This window comes from Haemaphysalis longicornis, unplaced genomic scaffold, assembly GCF_048455015.1.
Source record: "Haemaphysalis longicornis isolate Haplotype H1 unplaced genomic scaffold, Haemaphysalis longicornis Haplotype H1 scaffold_7, whole genome shotgun sequence".
NCBI classification, from domain to species: domain Eukaryota; kingdom Metazoa; phylum Arthropoda; class Arachnida; order Ixodida; family Ixodidae; genus Haemaphysalis; species Haemaphysalis longicornis.
The window spans coordinates 97,622,862-97,642,118 of record NW_027526422.1 but is presented as its reverse complement, the minus strand read 5'-3'; the positions used below and the strand labels follow the sequence as shown (position 1 = coordinate 97,642,118).

At 47.9% G+C, this 19,257-nt stretch overlaps 1 protein-coding gene across 6 annotated transcripts in view; it reads right to left on the bottom strand.

Annotated features, from left to right (window-relative positions):
* The window catches only part of LOC144146145 (citron Rho-interacting kinase-like), an 81,632-nt gene that overhangs the window by 18,035 nt on the left and 44,340 nt on the right, over positions 1-19,257 (bottom strand). For all 6 annotated transcript variants that reach the window (XM_077678106.1, XM_077678103.1, XM_077678108.1 and 3 more), the window contains 8 exons: positions 15,766-15,849; positions 14,982-15,210; positions 12,467-12,607; positions 11,891-11,998; positions 11,076-11,241; positions 10,072-10,215; positions 6,626-6,841; positions 3,972-4,206 (listed from right to left, as the gene is read on the bottom strand). In XM_077678106.1, the coding sequence (XP_077534232.1) occupies positions 3,972-4,206; positions 6,626-6,841; positions 10,072-10,215; positions 11,076-11,241; positions 11,891-11,998; positions 12,467-12,607; positions 14,982-15,210; positions 15,766-15,849 (1,323 nt within the window). The remainder of the gene's footprint in view (positions 1-3,971; positions 4,207-6,625; positions 6,842-10,071; positions 10,216-11,075; positions 11,242-11,890; positions 11,999-12,466; positions 12,608-14,981; positions 15,211-15,765; positions 15,850-19,257) is intronic.

Below are 19,257 nucleotides of genomic sequence, written 5' to 3'. Positions count from 1 at the left end.
AGGGGTGGAGGATTTGCGGGGAATGAGACTAGCAGGGGGAAGGCATGGGGAAACGCAGACTATATGCACACTGATGTCAACTATGAGAAAAAAAAGACCATTAAGGTAGCACTGAAAGATGGGACACGAATAGAAATACACAAGACAAATGCTGGAATTTCTACTTCTGTTTAACGCTATAATTCTGTCCTGTCTTGAGAACTGACATAATGGTCTTCAGCATCAAGCAACCAACCAGCCCAACTTACTGCCCTTTAATAAAAAAGACAAGTTACTAGACCCAAAGGGCGCAAGGGTGGAGGCCAATATCAAAGGGGAGGCACCTACCTCTCCCTCTGGCCTAGTTTAGGACCACTCCTAAGTCACGCCCTATTTCTTCTAAGCACTTCTTCCACTTTTATGGGACAAATAGAGGAATTACGTAACATTCCCCCCTGTGTTCGTACGCTCACCCAAAGTGCATTCCCTTGCCCCTGAATATTGAATATGCGACTGAGTTTATACTTCAGCAAGCCTGCAAATGTTCCACAAAGTGGGGCCTGCAGCTCGTTCAGACAACGTAGGAAGACCCTTCCCCTGTGCTTTTATGTCCACAGTTTTGTGAGACATTTAATTAAGCAATCGTGAAGCAACTGCTGCTGAATGCACAGTGCAAATTCTGTTTGCACCCAAAATATCTGAAATTGCAAGGCACTATTGCATCTTAGTGTCTGTGCCACTCAACTTATTGGCCCATCCCCCCAGAAAAATACTTGTCATTTGAATGCACTACTTACAAACGCCTCCTGCAAGTTTTTTTTGTTGGCTTTCTTTGTTAATTTTTTTTTTGTGGAACTTACCCCCTAATTCCCTCCCTCCCTCATAAAGCTGGCTTCCCTTCGTTTCACATGTTCTTACTGTGAAGCAACCTTTACCGGCTTCAATGTGATGCTTTCCCACCACAGAAGGCACGGAATCCAGACAGTCTCATTCTGACCAACACCGCCGGGTAGGTTACAAAAGGAAAGAAAGTTTCTTGCGCAAGTGCTAAATGTTTTCCCTGTCTGCGACAGGTTAATCTTTTAAGGCATTCTTTACGAAACAACACTTGGAAAAGGCACTAGCCGTGACATTTGTGCAACTCATTTTTTAGCAACAGCCTGGCCTTTGCACAGGCTGACAGTCAGCTCTTGCACAGCAAAAATTAGAAGTGAGGTCAGCACCATGTACAGTAAATTCACTAAAAAAAAAAAAAAACATAAGAAACAACTTACCTCAGAGCCGGCTGTGAATTTCCAGCCCCTCCCTCCCCAAAAATTGCAAATTGTTGAGAAAAAAAAAAAAAAAAAAAAGCAAGCAAACAAACAAACAAAAACACACCAGGGTGGATTTATTAAAGCATGTTTCTAGATTTCATATATAAAATAATTTTATATCAAGCTAGTAAGTGTGGAAGCTTGGACGTCTGCATGCCGTGACTCGAAAGCAGCGTGAACCAAATTTTGTGCATAAATTTACGCGTCTACTTTCAAGTGACTTGTAAACAATGATAGCAACGTTATTGTAACAATTCAAGCTAATTATACTGTGGAAAGACACCTCTACTTCAACAATATTTGAACTAGTAAACCCTGCACTTTGCTCAAGGAAATCAAGCAATAAGTTTGTTCTACTTTGTTTCTTGGCTAATACCGGATGTATTAAATTAGATACTGGCAGGGCACTATCTTTCTTTAACCAGTTTTTTTTATGGCATAATTTTCCTTCAAAAGCACAATCAGCAGTTTCTGCGCTCCACGCAATTCGGAGTTCCCAGTTCACATTTTAGCTTGCACCACCAAACAAGCACACCCATGAGCAAGCAATGGTAACTGGTATGAAACAGTTGTGCCTCTGAAGTTTAGCTCTAACAAAGCGGGTAGTGTATGACAAGGCAACCATATGCACCGTCACCAGCTGAACATGGACAACACAAACATTTTTGCGATTAGTGCAACAAAAACAACAAGAGCCTTTGACCTACCTCTCATCCAGTACCTGGCACAAAAAAAAAATTACCTCCTTTAATTAAGCTAGAACTTATTCTCAACAAGGGGTCATTCGAGACGGAGGAAACCTGCTTCGGCTCGTGACAACAATGAAACAAGAACACCAATCATGCCAGAATACCAATCTACAAAGTGCCTTGATAGAACGTCCACCCAGGCAAGCGAAGGGATTGCTGAGTTTGTTACGGAGTACACAGAGTGTTATACAGGCTGTCGTGCAAATTGTTAGGCACATCACCAGGCAGATATAGTGTGGTCGTTTAGCTCTTTCAACAGGAACATATAAAGCAAGAAGGCGCTGCCAAAGGACAGAATTTGGAGACCACCAAATCAGTTGAGAAGCACTTGGAGAACAAACTGGTTGCCATCAGTGCAATTCTCTTGAGCTGCACTGTTATAAAAGTGGGTAGTTCATAACTCTTGAAAACATGACTTCATACCCCTCCCCCTTCCCAGGAAATAACAGGTGGTAACAAATGATAAATTAAAGTGCTGTTTTTTTTTTCAGCTCGAGCCATTGAAAACCTGCATAAAACCTGGGAGCACCCTTTTCGGCACAGCATAATTGCAGCCACTACAGAAAATAGTTACTAGATCATTCTGCTACATCAAGACGCATTCTGTACCACACAAAAGGCACACAAATTCGTCAGAGAAAATCAAAGGTGACAGTCAGAAAAAAAGTGGTAAGACGGGGTAAGAGAAGGTGGGGGACAAAGCCGATGGATGCAAACATGCGCGCATTGCTTGCGAGCAAGAATGGCTCACCTCAGGAGCCGGCACTGGTTTTGCTGCGAGTGACCTGCTGCTCTGAGCTGTTTGTCCCAGTAAAGCCTCAGTACCCAAGTAAATGGTTTGTGACATCAGTACTTCCTAAACATAGGCACTTCAGTCTATCACCCTGGGCCCTGGTGGACCTTAACTATGAAAATTAACACCCTTGAGGGCACAGTCTGCAGCTGCCACAATGAAGATTTTTCCCCATGGTATTTTCATTAGTGCATCAACTAGGGTGCACCTACAAATGCTTCAGCAATGCAGATGGATGTTGTTGCTAAATAAAAAGTGCTGTTGACATAGAGGGCATGAGTAGCTCCAGATTTTGTGACCACTGCAGTTGGTATAGCTAGTGAGACATTTTTTGGAAATATGCGCTGAACCCGTAACCAGGCATATAAGTTCACATTTTGTGATAACACAGGCAGGAACATTCTTGTGCTGCTTAATAGTCGGGATGTGGTCTGAAAGGCTACTCACACGATGCAAAAACGGTGTCAGCTAGCGCGAGAGTTGCGCTTCTTCGTGCATCAACTGCCTCGGTATGTCATAACTGGCTATCAAACAAGAGAGGCCCGACCCCCTCACTCAAGAACAAATAGAGTGCCATCAAGTTTAGAAAAACTTCAGTGTGCTTGAAAATCAGTCCACCACCACTTGTTCACCTCTGTCATTAAGTTCAAGATGCATATTACGATCCAGCAACTAAGCAGAAGGTAGCCAGCAAAGCAAGCGTGTGCCTCGGGCCAAGCAACATCGTGCAGCAGCAGAATGCTTGCAAACACAAAGCAATGCTTTCTTCCAGTGCTTGCACGTCACAACAGACAGAGTGCACAGAGCAAAGACAAAGACTGCACCGCAAGAGACATTCCGAAACGTTACATCGATTTATTGCACACACTTCACACAGTTGCTCACGGCAGGGCCGAGCTAGCATGACTGCATTTTTTGAGGCGGTTGCGATAAGCATGTGCGGAACGAGGGCAAGCTGGCAGGCTTGCAAACAGAGGGTGAAGTCACATCACAGTGAAGTCACATCAAAAAGCACAGAAGCAGGAAGAGACAGCGAGGCAGCGTGTGCGAGAGGCAGCAGGGAAGGAAGCGGGTGGCGACAGCAGGGAGGCACGGCTGCGGCGGCACTGTCGCCACTAGGGCGGCGGTCATCACCTGAGCACCTTGACCCATCCGCGGGGCATGGAGCTGTCGAAGGTCACCTCGCACACGCCTGGAGCGAACTTGACGTGGGGGCCGGGTGTGGTGGGCTGTGGTGGCTGCTGCTGCTCCGTGGCGGAGGAGCACTCGGTGGCCACCGTGTTAGAGAACTGGCGCACGTATTCGGCGGGCACCCCACACGTGCTCGGCACCGAGGTGGAGCACTTGGGGTGGCACACTGCCCCACACTCTGCACGGGCAGAGAGACAAAATACAAGCTCGCTTCATTAGAAAGGCTGCTCTGCTCCAATAACAATGATACAAATTTTATTGCAAACTTTAACCGAATAATCGAGACACTGAAGAAAGCCTCGAACTACAGTTGAACACGGATATATCGAACACGGATATATCGAATTATTGTCTATATCGAACAGTGCAAACATCCCCTTGAAAATCCCATGCAAAAGTATAGGACTGTTGTGCGCGTGTATCGAACTCCTGATCACGGGCAAATTCGGTATATCGAATTCCGCGCCGAAGGTGCCCCTGAAAGTTCGCTTCCTCTGATGGGATGGAGTTGGTGATAATGTTGACTCATCGCAGGAGCTGCCTGGCTTGGTGAGACAGAGGCGGCGTCCGCGGCATTATGGTCGCTTCGATGGCCTTCAACAACGGTTTTCACGCTAGCACGAGGGTCAGCTCCATGATAGCTAAAACGCGGATAGTGGTTGGGGCGAAAGGACATAAAGGAACAAAAGAAATTGACCGGAGGCACTCTTTTTCTGTGATTGAGCTGTTTGGTGGCTCGTGCAGGGGGACCGATGCGGCGTTGTATGTTTGTTTTGTCCAAAGCATTCATTTCACAGCAACGAAGGCGGGAATTCGTCGGGCGCAGGCTGCTGAAAAGACGTTGGTTGAAAAGGCGTTCGGAATTCCTCGCAGTAGTTTTGAGGGCGATGCACGCATCAACGTTGACGTAAAGGCGAATGCAGCACAACCCGCCCCGGCTATTCAGCAGCGTGTCGGGTGCAAAGCGACTTCGTTGCACGCCTCCAGATGGGGGAGGTGTTCGGTTCGGATACTGAAGATAACGGCACTCAGTGCCTGACAACATTCCCAACCGCCTACTGCAGCCGAGGTTCCGTCAGCGTTATTCGCCTCTGTTGTGGCGCAGTGTACAGCGTTGATTTTATCATTTGTGTGTGTTTGTAATCTTGAAGACAATTTGGCAACCTTTACGACGCAGAAGAAAAAACAAGCGAACCTCAAAGACATTTCAGTGATAAATAAAGTGCGGTGGTCATCATGCTGCGGTTCGGAGTTCCCGTGATTTGAGGGTTAAAACTGTAAACTACCGTTTTCCACGACTTCAGAATACTCTCGGTGATGTGCGGATTTGTCAGATAATCTTCAGATAGGCGCATTTTATATATCGAATTATCGATATATCGAATTTTTTCCCGATCCCCTTGGAGTTCGATATATCCGTGTTCGACTGTAGTAGCAACTTCCCAGCCACTTTCCTGCGATTTCTCTACGACATTACAGAACCTTGATTTGTGCCATTGGCACCTGCTGATCTAAACCACCGCCATGAAATATGACTGGGCGATTGTACAGTGGAATCTCGATGATACGATTCTGGGTGATACAAATTTCTGAGAAGTCCTCGCAAAATTGCATTGTTTGCAATAGGCAAATTTCAGCTGTTACGAACGGACCTGCACAGCCTGGCAGGCGATACGAACGAGCCGCTAAGCCGCCCGACTGCCAATTGAGCAAGCGACGGTGACGTAGGGGCTCTCTAGAGACTCCCCTCTTTTTCACTCTTTCACCAGGAACGGCCGGGCTGTTGTTTTCTGCTCAAGAAAATGTGCTGCGCACGCCACAGGCGTGCTGACGCCACCGCGGGACCAACCGCACGCTGCGTGTGACATGGCCGGCGGCGGCAACGTGGCAGCGGCTTCAGCCGCGAAGGGGTGCGCGGCTCACGAGCAACCATTTCTAACCCTTCTTTAAAATGCCACTCAAGGCGCACACGAAGTTGTTATCTGCCAGGGTGGTAAGCCTAAACACCTCCGGCAGAACCACCCGGATGTCTTGAGCGTTTCGAAACTGCCGCCATAAGCCGCACACCTCACCAATGGCGCAAGTCAGGCTCCTTCCACTGCTGCGCATGTCGCGAGTTTTTTTCTAACCAAGGTAAAAGCTGCCGCGGGTGCAGAATCGTCGACATGGGCGTAAAAATAACAAGCGCAATGCTGACGCACACGCATCGCGTGCAAGAACGCACCATGCGGTTCACGCCTCGACTGTTGCAGCATGTAGTGAGCCTGGGCACCGCAAGTGAGGGGAATGGAAAGTTTTACGCGCTCTGGAAAGGACTGCTTGGCAACATGGAGGTTAAAAAAAAGCAGAAAAAAATCCCCGATTTCTTCACACGTAAGTAAGAAAAGAAATAAACAAAAACTTTTTTATTGCTAAATTCTTCGGTCTGTGTTGGTTCATATGAATTTCAGATGATATGAATATTTCCCCCAGTCCTGCAAGATTCGTATCATGGATATTCTACTGTAGTAGGGCCTCTAGTTCCGTAACAGCACACCAAAGAAGCCAGCCAATTCCTTCTGAGGTGGCCGAGTAAGCCCCAGGTGAGTGGAACCCACCTTGGCAGCGGGAGGCGTAGCGGCCGAAGTGCACGGCGTCGAGGCAGGCGGCGCACTTGGTGGGACGCATGCACAGCGTCACCTGGAACCGGTGCGGGATGTTGTGGTGCATGCGCAGGGACGGGGGAGGGCCATCGGTGACACTGGTGGCATGAGAATCGCCACCTTCCCCGCCCCCATCTTCATGGTGGGAGGACACCTTGGCCTTGGCCGCATCTGGGAAGGGAAGGGAAGGGGAGATTGGGGGTGGGAAAAGCAATCATCTCACAGGCCACATAGCATGCGCACGGCTAAGCAAAGGGGAGAGGAGCACTGCAGCGGCTTCCTCCCGGACATCTCGCCCAGCAGGCTCATCGTTTTGAGAAACAGCGGAGAAAAAAAACGAGAGACATTGAAGGTACATACAGGATTAGTGCTAGCACTGGTCCTGTCTGCACCTTCAATATCTCGCGTTTCTTCGTACTTTTTTTTTTTTCAAAATTTAGCATTACCAGGTTGCCCAGATAACAGTTCTGCAATAGACTGATCATCCCACAGGCAGGAGTTTTAGAAGCACGATGGTAGCCAACAATGAATATCAGTTACAACTGGTTATGACAAGAAATTCCTCTGCATTTTTTTTTAAATTTAGTAAACAGCTCTTTATACTTATTTCAAAACTAAAACTCCACTAAAATGACCAACTCTATATTGCTGCTTAAAATTAAAGGGGCCATGAAGACAAAATGCAAGTTTGCTTCATTCGAAAGATTGCCTCACTAGAATAACACTGACAACACTTTCAATGTAAACTTCACTCAGATAAGCTGTATAATATGGAAAATAGATAAATAGGCATGCGACTCCTCGCGCACTAATTTTCCACACTGATGCCATGAGATATCATGGGCAGCTTGTTGCGACTGGTGGAGGCCAACAAAATCTAACACAAATTAAAAAGGTACAGTTGATGACCAATTTTTCGGACACCAAATTTTTTTGGATATGCTTGATTATTCAGACTTTTTCCCAGCTACTAGTACATTGAGCTTTTTGGAGGAACATTTTCAGACTGCCTAATTTTTCTGACATTATCGCGGTCCCTTAGGGTTCTGAGTAATTGGTCGTCAATTGTGTTACAAGCTTGCAGAATGAGCTGTTTGTGCATGAATTTAGTAGATATTCTTTTTATAGCAGTAAGTGTGGTGGGGTAAACAACAAGAGTTACGAACGAGCACGTGAACACACAAGCAGCTGGTGCAGCACCTTCCCAGGTGACAACAGCCTAACACAGCTGTCGGGCTGATTGGGCTTGTCTGACCTGACACTGGTCGACTGACATAAGCGGCACAGCCATTTATGTGAAACTGTTTGTCAAGTCATACCTGATGTTCCACAAAACAATTACTATAAACTGTAACAAAAACACAGCAGGCGAAGTCCGGTCAAAAGCGAACCCGGTGCGAACAGCAATATTGCAGCAACTGGGATTGCAGACAGTAACTATGGCAACCCAAAACACAACTTGTCAACTTGTTCCGCGGCGGCGGCCTCAGTCACCATCCTACCTTTTGTATTAGGCACCTATCCTGCATATGTCATCGTCGATGTCATGACGATGACATATGCAGGATATTGAAATTGAAATTTTGGTTTAATTTGTGTAATTCTCAGAGAATAAAGCATCCTGTGCTGCCAGATAAGTGCTAGGGTACTATAAAACACCAAATCGTTTGAATAAAACAAACTTAAGTGTGTGAATACTGAATAGTAACTTTCAAATTGAATATCGAATCAAATGCAGAAAAAAAAAGTTGAATATCGAATCTAATATCAATTTTTTTTATGGGCCTCGATTTTTTGCAGGTTTTCCTGCAAAAACAGAAGCCACTTCGCATGTTCGGGAGCCATTACATTCTTTTTCAACCAGGAAAATGCCCTTTTCAACTCTCATTTGCAGCAGTCCAGTTGCCAAACCACTATGAGGCGGTACTCCAGGAATTCAATGCAATGACAATAGGCATTTAAAAAAGAAAACAAGGGGAAAAAAAAAGAAAACCACGACGACTTGCACTGGAGCTGCTGTACTACAATGACAGGCGACGACTAGGCAGCAGCGAGCACTTTGCAGGCAGGAAAAATATGACGCGAAAACACGGCACAGCCACAATCACGGACCACAACGAGGCACTACTTCGGAAGCTAGCACATCAGGAGTGTGAAGTGTGAACGATACGTTGCAGAAGGAAAGCTCGCACTACAGTCGCCGCGCGCAAGCCTGCACTATCCCCTGTGGTCTAAAAAAGAAACAAATGCAACAGAGATACACCAACTGCATTAAAAAAAGCCAGACAACGGAGGCACTGTACAGAACAATGAAAGTGGCAGCAACTGCTTCACCGAAAGCTGCCCTAACATGTAAACATCCGGTCGCAGTATAGAAAATGGCGGCCAGAGTCGACGGCAGAGGCACGAAGAGAAAATCTTATCGCCAAAACCGCAGATTACTCTGTGCATCGGGATAAAATTTATGGCCTCTGCAAGGCACACTCGTCGAAAGTGCGATTAGCCGATATGTCTCACTTTCACAGAGCCAAAGACTAAGAAAATCCACTCGACTATTCAAATAATTGAATAGTAGATATTCGATTTGTGAATCGAATCATTTGTGGAGGCACTATTCGATTTGTTATTCGAATATTCGAGTATTTGCACACCCCTGGTTTAGCCTTCATGGTCCCTTTAAAATACCCAACATTCACATATATTGTTATGCGGTGGACAAGGAAGCGGGGTTATTTTAGAATCAAACGTTTACCGGAGCAGATTTGTGCTTTGCAATGAACTTAAAGAAGACACCAGCAGCAAAGAAGCAGTCACCAAAGAGATGTGCACAGACGAGCATTGGCAAATCAGAATGCCGTGGCATTTCCTCTGCATGCATCTATCTACTGTGCTCTCATTACTACAAACATCGATTTAGATCGAGAACATGTTAGATCAAACAAGAACGGTCTAGGACAGTGACCTCAAAGTTACAACCTTTTCGTACCAAACAAGACTGCCCGAGCAGCATACAAAAGAAGTGACCAGGCGCTTCGCTCAGAGCAACGGACAAGACAGCCAGGTGCGGCCAGATGCTGGTAACAAAATACAAACAAGTCAAAAGGTGTCATTCGCGGCAACATGAATAATCCAGATCTCTCACATATCGGTTTCTTTCAACCCCTGTCACAATTTTGTGGGCCTAGTACTACATTTAGGTCACACTGACTAGCACTAGCCCCCACATGTAAAGTGTAGCTAGCGCATGCAGTCCTTGAAAAGTTTCCCCACTGTCAGCAACAGCAGTGAGGCAGCCCTCTCTGCTCCTTAGCGGCGCCTTTAAGAAAAGGGCGCGACAGGGTCATCCCAGCAGGGCCGAATGAAGCACACATTCTGCTTGCGGAAGAACAAACAAAGCTCACCTGTCCGGGCCGCCCCACTGACGCTTGGCGAGAGGGTCAGCGCAGTGAGCAGCGTCCGACTCTTGGGGGACGTGGGCACTGCGGCAGTCTCAGATGCATGCACCATGCTGTGGCGGCCCTCGCCAGAGATTGCTGCTTGGGCCACTACACGAGGAGGAGGAGCAGAGACACACACAGGTGCAACAACAATTGCAGCAACCTTTTGTTTGCCTGACTATGGGGGACAGTGTTGTAGAAAAAATGTTCTTGCAACTGGAATTAGCGTTGCCCGTTAGACTAAAATTCATTCCGGTGGATTGTAATGACAATTCAAAGGGCAGGTACTAAAAGGAGCCGAATCAGCACCTCGGGTTACCCTTGGGTTGACTCGGACCACCCGGCCTTTCCACCTAGAGCAGCTAACGTCCTTCTGCAGAAATACAGCTGCTGCAGCTTGGTTTTGAAGAAGTGAGTTCACTTGAGTGAGGTTTTGAAATAACTCGGAGCTTGGCAGCATTAACGGCTACCTATATCAAGAGGTGTGTCAAGCTAGAGCATATGATCATGAGCTGTAGCTTCCAGAGTTCCTTTGTCGAAATCCCCATTTGAGAAAAAACACAGATTAATTGCCAAAATCTCAACACATGGCTGAAATTTTACCCACAGCATTGGGTTCAGCCGCCCAACACGCCTAGCCACCGATCCACCGTAGCGAGCATCTGCTTTTACAATTACTACAGCATTCACAAGGCACTACCAGCTGCTTTCGTTGCAAATGGCTACACCTTAATATCCTAGTAGCCAACGGATTTAAAAAAAAAAAAAAAAAAAAAGAGCCCGTTTTGTTGCTTTAAATGCGCCATTAGCAGCGTACCACCCAAATGTGCACTCTTCAAATGGCTTTTGGTGCTGTCCAACGACTGCTCACACACGACAGGCAGAAAAGGTCACGTTGTATGCCAGCTGACAGAGTAGACGGGGATGTGTGACTGCGAGAGCCCTCCCTGCCCCTTGCCCCCACTCACGCTGCTGCCGCAGGCGCATGGCCTCCGCGCGGCTGTGGTCAAGGGCGTCCTGCAGCTGCCGGCACTTGGACTGGTACTTGCTCAGGCTGCTCTCCAGGCTGGACACCTGGCTGTTGGGGTTGCCGCAGCAGCTCTCCTTGCCCCCACCATGGCCCCAGAACAGCTTCTGCAACACCACATCCCAAGGGGGAGGGAAGAAGAGGGCCCATGCACAACAGACCACCACCGGGTGAGGGGGGGGTCTCGGAAACGAGACAAATGGGCAAGTGTCAAGTTTCCCCGAGGCGCAGTAGGCGTTAGTTTGAACCAAAGTTTGCTCTGAACCTACCCGTGATCTCTGCTGTGCTTTAGGTCTCACAAGGGACGAGAAGTGTAGGTTCCACTATAGGGTACTGCCAAGCAAGGAGCCTTAGCTTGCATTTTAGATCAAACGAGAACACTTCACTCAAGGGCTGTCTTGCATAGTCCGAATTTACAACCTGCATACACTAGTGCCACACAGACAAGTCACAATAGCAGCAGCACTTGAACAATTTTAACTACTAGCAGTATGCAACCACTGAATCAGGACATGAATCAGACATAACTAAGTTTGCACCCTGCGGTTTCAGCCTCACATCAACATTTGGGCTTTAACCAGCACGCAACCGAGGTCTGCAACATCGCCCTCTCCTCTACTGAGCAGCCCGCGTTTTGTTAATACTGCATAGGCATACTTACGTGTATCAGTCCCTGAGGTAAATGCCAAAGAAGGAAGAAAATGAGAGGACTCGTCTGAGGCAAGGGCCCAGCGCTGAGTGGAGGAGACAGCTCACCTTTTTCTTCTTCTCGACCTCGGTGACCTTGGCCTGGAGGAAGTTGATGAGCTTCGACTGCTGGGCAATGGTCTGGTTCAGCTTCATCATCTCCGTGTCCGCAAAGCTCTGGGGGCAGCACAGAAACCAACGGGCTCTTTGGTGGGAATCCCTGTACACGCGGGAAACTTCTACGCTAGCACTTGCTGCAAGCAACAAACTACTGTCACCTTTGTGTGTGCCAAGTGCTGCTGAGAATGCACAGCAATGCAGCAGAATGCTTAGCTTGCATTATTAACTTGTTAAGCCGTACACACAGCAAGGACACACAGGCGCAACACACTCACAGGATGATTACCGTGCTTCAATTTATCACGACAGAACTGAGCAGAGGGTGCACCTGTACGAGCTTTGCAACTACCTAAGCTTTGGTTAAAACAAACACCAAAGAGGAAGCTAAATTGGCTCCCTTGATATTTCGCTACTCTGCCCAGGCAGAATGAAGGGAAAAACATAAGTGCAGAAATTAAGTCTAAAATTGAATCCTGAGTATAGCCTCCCCCACTGCTGGAAGCCCATATCTGCACCCCCCCTGACCTTCTGTCCCTCCATGTCGCTCTCCATCTGCTCGACGTACTGCAGGGTCTCGCGGTGGGTGGCCTGGGAGTCCTCCAGGTCCCGGCTCAGCTTCTGGTTGGTCGCCCGCAGGGAGGCGATCGTCGTGATGTGCTCAGACGCCTGCACGGGGGAAGAACACAGGTGGCTGCATGTGGTCCCCATACGCTTCCATTGAGCTCTCACCAGAATGAGCGATCGTGGAACGCGAATGATGCCCAATTTCAAAAGACATGTGGCCATCCGCACTTCGCACACATTTTCCATATCTTCGTGCATATGACCCGCATCGCCGAAGCGTACCCTCAGAAAAGAAGAAAAGAATATTGTCCTGCGTGACCTGCACAAAGCTTGTGTACTGCCTCTTTTCCATCTTCACATAAAGCGAGTACTGCACACAATTACAGTGTAGACCGCTTATAACGTATGTCGCGGGGGCCGCAAAAATCCGCACTATAAGCGGTACCGCACTATAGCCAAAACATGCGGGAATTCAACCACATCGACACCTACTTCTGAAGTCATCCTAAATTTTTTATCACCCAAACACACAGCACCTAAAAACGAAGGCACGGTCTTTATATTTTTAACATCAGCCGCTGCTGCAGGGTCTTACACATTGCAAAACCGCGGTCTTACAAACGGCGAGCGCGGCTCTAACTTCCGTTGTGCTTGTGTTTTGAAAGACCACGGCTCCGTTTTTAGCGTCTATGAAGATGCCGCAGGAAATGATAAGAACACCAGCGGGATTTCTTTTTTTTACCTCACCTTGTGTGCACGATGCCGAAGGCGGCTGGTTGGCAGCGCAACGTACTGGTGATGGAAATCTTGGGCTTCGCGCGGCTCGCTTGCTCGGAACGGGAAAGAGCGGCGGCTTATCTGCACAACGTTCTAAAGCGTGAACCGCGTGGAGCGATTTCTCGCGATAACGTGCAGTGCACGCCGCGGCGACGCCGGCGCAGATACAACTAGCTTTTTTTTTTTTTTTTTTTTTCAGTATGTGCGGCGCGGTAAGAGGCGGCAACATGCGGCGGCTCTGGCCACGAAGCGGTGCAGGCAGCTCCAGCGACGACTTCCAACCGCTCGCTGAAATGCCGCACGAGGCGCAAGCGAAGATGCTCACGCAAAAAAAGAGCTGATAATGTGGGCGCAAAGTCACGCTGCTTGTAAAAGCGTCCATCAAAAAATACCGCAGTGATAAGCCTAAACATCTCTGGCGCGGCTAGCCGGCTCGGAGTGCTTCGAATCTCCCGCCATTAGGTGCGTGACTTTCCATTGGTGCAAGTCGTCAGGCTCCTCCCACTGACACGAGCATGAAAAAACGCGCGCGCAACGCCGATGTGCATGATTCGTGTGCGAAAACGGGCCAGGCGGTTCATGATTAATAGAAACAACTTGCCGCGCGCGGACGGGGAGTCAGTCGATATATCTTCCAAGTTGCATCAAGCAAGGACAGTTGTGGTTATCGCGTACGCGCGAACTAAAGGGTGCCTTTTTTTTTTTCTGTGTCGAAGTTAGAGGAGAGCAAGGGGTGCGCGCTGCGTCGGATGGCCGATTTCATCATTTCTTTTTTCTTTTGCTACCTTAAAATGATGCCCCAGCTGCGCCGGTCGATCAGCAGACCTTCCAAAAACCGCACTATAAACGGTATTGTGCTTCGGCCAACCGCATCTTAAGCGGTATGCTTATGCATTGAGTTTTATGGGAGGCAGACCGGTGGTCAAAAAAACCCGCGTTATATCCGATCCCGCACTATAAGCGGTTACGTTATAAATGGTCTACACTGTATATTGTCTTTACACGGACAATGATTGTACACAACACAAGCTGGCTAGAGCTCACCCAACAAGGATTTTGTAAACCCCTTTGGTATCAGCGGAGTGCAAGATGTGAATAATCATGTTCGATTGATTATATGCCATTCCTACTCTGCTAAACCTTTCACTGCAGCAATGAAGACTGCACGCCATGCCCCAGAGAGCTGAAGCAGAGGGGGAGGAGTCAAGGACGAGTCTCCCCCTCCAGCACCTTCCAATATCCACAGGACTACACACTGTGCTTTGTTTTCCGCAACACCTACTCCCCTACTTCTGCTGGGCAGTGTGTGGAATAAGAACTTGAAGGCTTTAGAACCAGCTTTTATAGCTTTCCAGCTCTTTTTGTGTTACTGTTGCAAGAATATGTTAGTGTTGCAAAAATATAGCGCCAGAAATCCACGCACGCTCCGTCAGAAAATGAACCAGCCACTGCAAATGCAGCTGTAGGTGATGGCCACTTAAATGAGTTCCAACATGTATGTTGTGGACGTGTCCGAAATACGCCACCAGAGACAACAACAACGAGCTACCGCTGAGTCATCTGACCAGGGCGGTGACATGTGGTGGTGCGTCGACCACCAGCGATTCCAGGTAGCCAGGTCAAGAGCATGCTCTACTCTCGTCCCACTCCTCCCGGGTTGCACGGGCAAAGCGCCCTCCGAGCGTGGTTGCCCACCCACCTCCTCCTTGATGGCGACCACCTCCTGCTGGTAGGTGGCCTCCCTGCGCTGCCAGGCCTTGGCGGCCGCCTCGTGGGAGCCCAGCTGGCGCCTCAGCTCGGCCACCTGGTCCCCGAGCTCCCGCACCAGGGACTCCCGCTCCCGCAGGTGGCTCTGCAGGGAGTCCAGGGCCGCGTCCGCCTCCCGCTCCCCCTGGGCGCGCTCCCCGACCTCCTCCTCCAGCCGCTTCCTGCGAGAGAGGGGGAGGAGGGGGCCACCCTCACTCGTTCGCTCCAACAGCAAAAGGTGTGCTAACTTTATTTATACATTTATATCAGGCACGAGATTCCCTTCCCAAAAGCCCATATTTGAGATTCTCGTGTGTGCTGTGCAAATGTGTTTTGAAGGTGAAATTCAAGTAATATGTGCTTCAATTGAAAAATATTCAAACAAAATCAATATTCACTTCACATTCACTTCGAAAGCACAAATCACTACTATTTGCACACCCCTACAAATCTGCCGTGGAAATTAACTTCCACGACCTTTTTTTTGCTTATTACTACCTGTTGATTACTTGCTGCTTAGTTTCCCTGTTCATTATAACTACACCTCACAATAAATTTCTAGGCACAAAGGTGTAAACAAAGGCAGCTGACTGAACAGCTGAATCACAACAAGTGGGGTTTGGTAGAAGAGACAGGGTACACAAAGTTGTGTGCCAGCCAAGCATTAGCACAGCTGGTCCAGCTCACTCAAAGTTACCAAAGCACGCTGACACATTCCAAGAAGTGTCAACTCTCACCTGGCAGTTTTCTCCAGCAAGAGAGACTCCTTGAGCTCAAAGATCTTCTTGTTGAGCTTCTCCACAGCCTCCTTGTGTGTCGCCCTGTTCCAAAAGGCCACAAACAGCAATGTTGCACATGCCAGAAAGAACGTGCGGTAGTGCATGCAATAGAACTAAGGGTTGGAAATAGAATAAGATCGCCTGCTAAGGACAAACATTTTAAAGGCTGCCTGCTCTAATCAAATAAAGCAGTTCAGGACTAAGAACACTGCTGCTAGTACAGCTAAAAATGCTTACGAAGGTACAGAAATCTATGTGACTAAATGTAAAACAGCAGTCAGCCGATTTGGCTGCAATATAATAAGACTCCTAGGATTATCACAAAAGCTAGCTATATAATAGGAAAAGACCCATTGTGCATTGGTTATTGTTGCAGGGTGCAACACACACACAAAAACTAGGGGTGTGCGAATATTCGATTTTCGAATTCGAATCGAATATTTATTGCCCGAATAATTCGATTCGATTTTCGAATACCCAGCATTCGGACTTTCGAATAATTCGACGTGACGAATATTCCGAACGCTGCCAAAGTTGCGGCTAGATTAGTGTGGCCCTTACTGACCCTAAAGTCGAAATTTTTTGGTCAAACAATTACCAGCGACCCGTTTTCGGCCAGGAAAGTTGTCTTTGAGGTTTGAAAATATCAATCCTTTTCGCCCGCAGAGACTTCATTGCCGACATGTAATTGCATAGTTCCTCGATTTTTTTGCGTCACTGGCATACACGGAAAGGAGCGACACAGCAGTCTTCAGCGTGCAGAAAACGTTCCTCACATACGGGTTTTTGTAATTAGGTGCGTTGCCGTTTTCACGTCATTGGAAGCAAATATGATGCGTCCCACTCGGGACAAAGCGAACAAATTACTACGACGATGCCATTTTGTGATGGCGATGACACTGACTCTTCCCCCTTGTTAGTCGGCTGTAAAATATCGTTTTTCTATAGTTTATGAATGTTATCACACGACTGTGCAGCCGCAAAATAGCGTATAATTATGGTCTTGTTAAAGTTCTGTGATTCTGGCCTTGCTGTAACACACTATCATCACCCGTCCTAGACCCTTTCCCGCCGCCTATCCGTAGCCAAGCTGACGGTCGTCGCCATGGTCGTCGCACGCCCGTGATTCTTCTTCTGTGTTACGTCCGCATGCCGACGGTGCCGTGCTATTCAGCATGAATAGCCACAGTGAAAAAAGAAGCGCAATTTGGAAGTTTTTCGAGAAGGCAAGTCCGTCCTCTGCCATCTGCAAGAAATGCGGCTCCACGCTCAAGACGCCGGCAAGCACGACAAGCCCGCTCTTGAATCACTTGAAGAGCAAACACCACGTTCACTATTTGGAGATTCAAGATTCAGCCAAGGCAAACCAGCGACCTAAAGGCGCAGACCAACAAACCTTGCTAGGCATGACCAAGGGAAAAGGCCTCTTGTCAGAGAGTGCTAAAAAACAGACCACCATGTTCATCGCGCGCATGATCGCGAAGGACCTGCAGCCGTACGAGTTCGTCGAGAACAAAGGATTTCAAGACTTGATGAATCACCTGCAGCCCCAGTACAAGGTCCCGCACAGGACTACGTTTTCAAGAACTGTAATCCCAGAGCTGTACCAAAGCACAGTCGACTCACTCAAGGTTGAGATCGCTTCGGACATGGCGAAGTCGGTGGAGTCGATCACGTTCACCACTGACATGTGGACCTCCAGGGCCAATCAAAGTTACATCGCTTTGACATGCCACTACATGACGCCGGATTTCACCATCAAGGCATTCACTCTCGCGTGCGCTCACTTGCCAGAAAGCCACACTGCAGCGAACATAAATACCTGCTTGACCAAAATCATCGAGAACTGGTCTCTCGACTTGACCAACGTGCCTGTGTACGTGGTCACAGACAATGGCCGCAATATTCGCGCAGCCGTACGCCAAATGGATTGGACCCCTCTGCAGTGCTTGGGACACACTTTTCAGCTGGCAGTGAGGGACGCCAAAGAAGAGACGCCTGCCGTGTCTCTGCTGTGCAAGAAGGCACGAGCCATAGTGGGGCACTACAAGCATAGTGCTCAGGCAACTCGGAGGCTGAAAGATTGCCAGAAGCGCATGGAGCTGCCAGATGTAAGTCTCATTCAAGATGTGGAAACACGCTGGAACAGTGAACATGCCATGTTGAGCCGTTTGGTAGATTTGAAAGATGCCGTGTCCCTGGAAATGGCAACATCTGAAACGAGTGTGAGCTGCCTCTCACCAAGTGAATGGAATGTTGCAGCAAGCCTGGTGCAGGTCCTGCAGCCCATTGTAGACGCGACTGCAGATTTGAGTGGCCAGAAGTATGGTACCATTTCAACTGTTGTTCCTTTTCTCTATGGAACAGAGCAAATTCTAAAGGGGCACTGTGACATTGAAAACGAAGCAGGTCTGTTTAGCAGAAACTTACTAAAGAGCCTGAAGTCCCGGTTCCCCCTTTTTATGGAGCAAAAGGAACTGAAGCTCGCAACGCTGTGTGACCCAAGGTTTAAGTCTATTTTCTGCACCAAGTCTTTTGACCAGACACAGGCTGTCGAGCTGCTTGCAGCAGAAGTTGGTGTCCGATGTGCTCGGGTGGACTCTCCTTCAGAGCAGTTTGAAAGGCAGGAACTGTCCAACGCACCAACCAGTCCTAAGAAAAGCCTGCAAACAGTCTGGGAAACTGTCGAGCGGCTGGCGTCGCAAAAAAGCCCGAGAAATAACCCGAGACCCCACAGTCAGGAGGTCCAGAAGTACCTGAATGAGCCCCTGATCCCCAGGAAGAACGACCCTTTGCTATACTGGAGAGACCACGGCGCTGCACTCTACCCTGGTATTGCCAAAATTGCCTTGCGGTACCTTCCTATCCCTGCTACAGAGGTGCCTAGTGAACGCATGTTTTCTACTGCGGGGAACACAGTGACATCGCGGCGAGAGAGCCTGAAGCCAGCTCATGTGGAGCAGATTGTGTTTCTCCATGACAATTTGTAATACCTTCAACAAGACAGTTTGTAATTTCTTTAATTCTGTTTAGTGTATTTAGTAGGGGTGTGCGAATATCAATTTTTTAATTTCGAAGCGAATTCGAATAATAAAAACAAAGTTCGAATCGAATCGAATATTTTTCGAATATTTTTCGAATACGAATACTTATGGTTTTTTGTAAAATTAATGTTTTCACCATCTAGAGACACAAAAACTGCAACTTTATTGCACAACAAATCGCACAAAGTAAAATTAGGAATTACACAATACCATTGCACTCAACTAAGGTCTGCACTCACTTAAATGTTAAACTGGAGAAAGGTTAACTGCTCGACATGTTCGGGGAGCAGTGACAACCTCCTGCTCGTCACCACTTTACCAGCAAATCGTACAAAGTAAAATTAGGAATTACACAATACCATTGCACTCAACAGATTAAGGTCTGCACTCACTTAAATGTTAAACT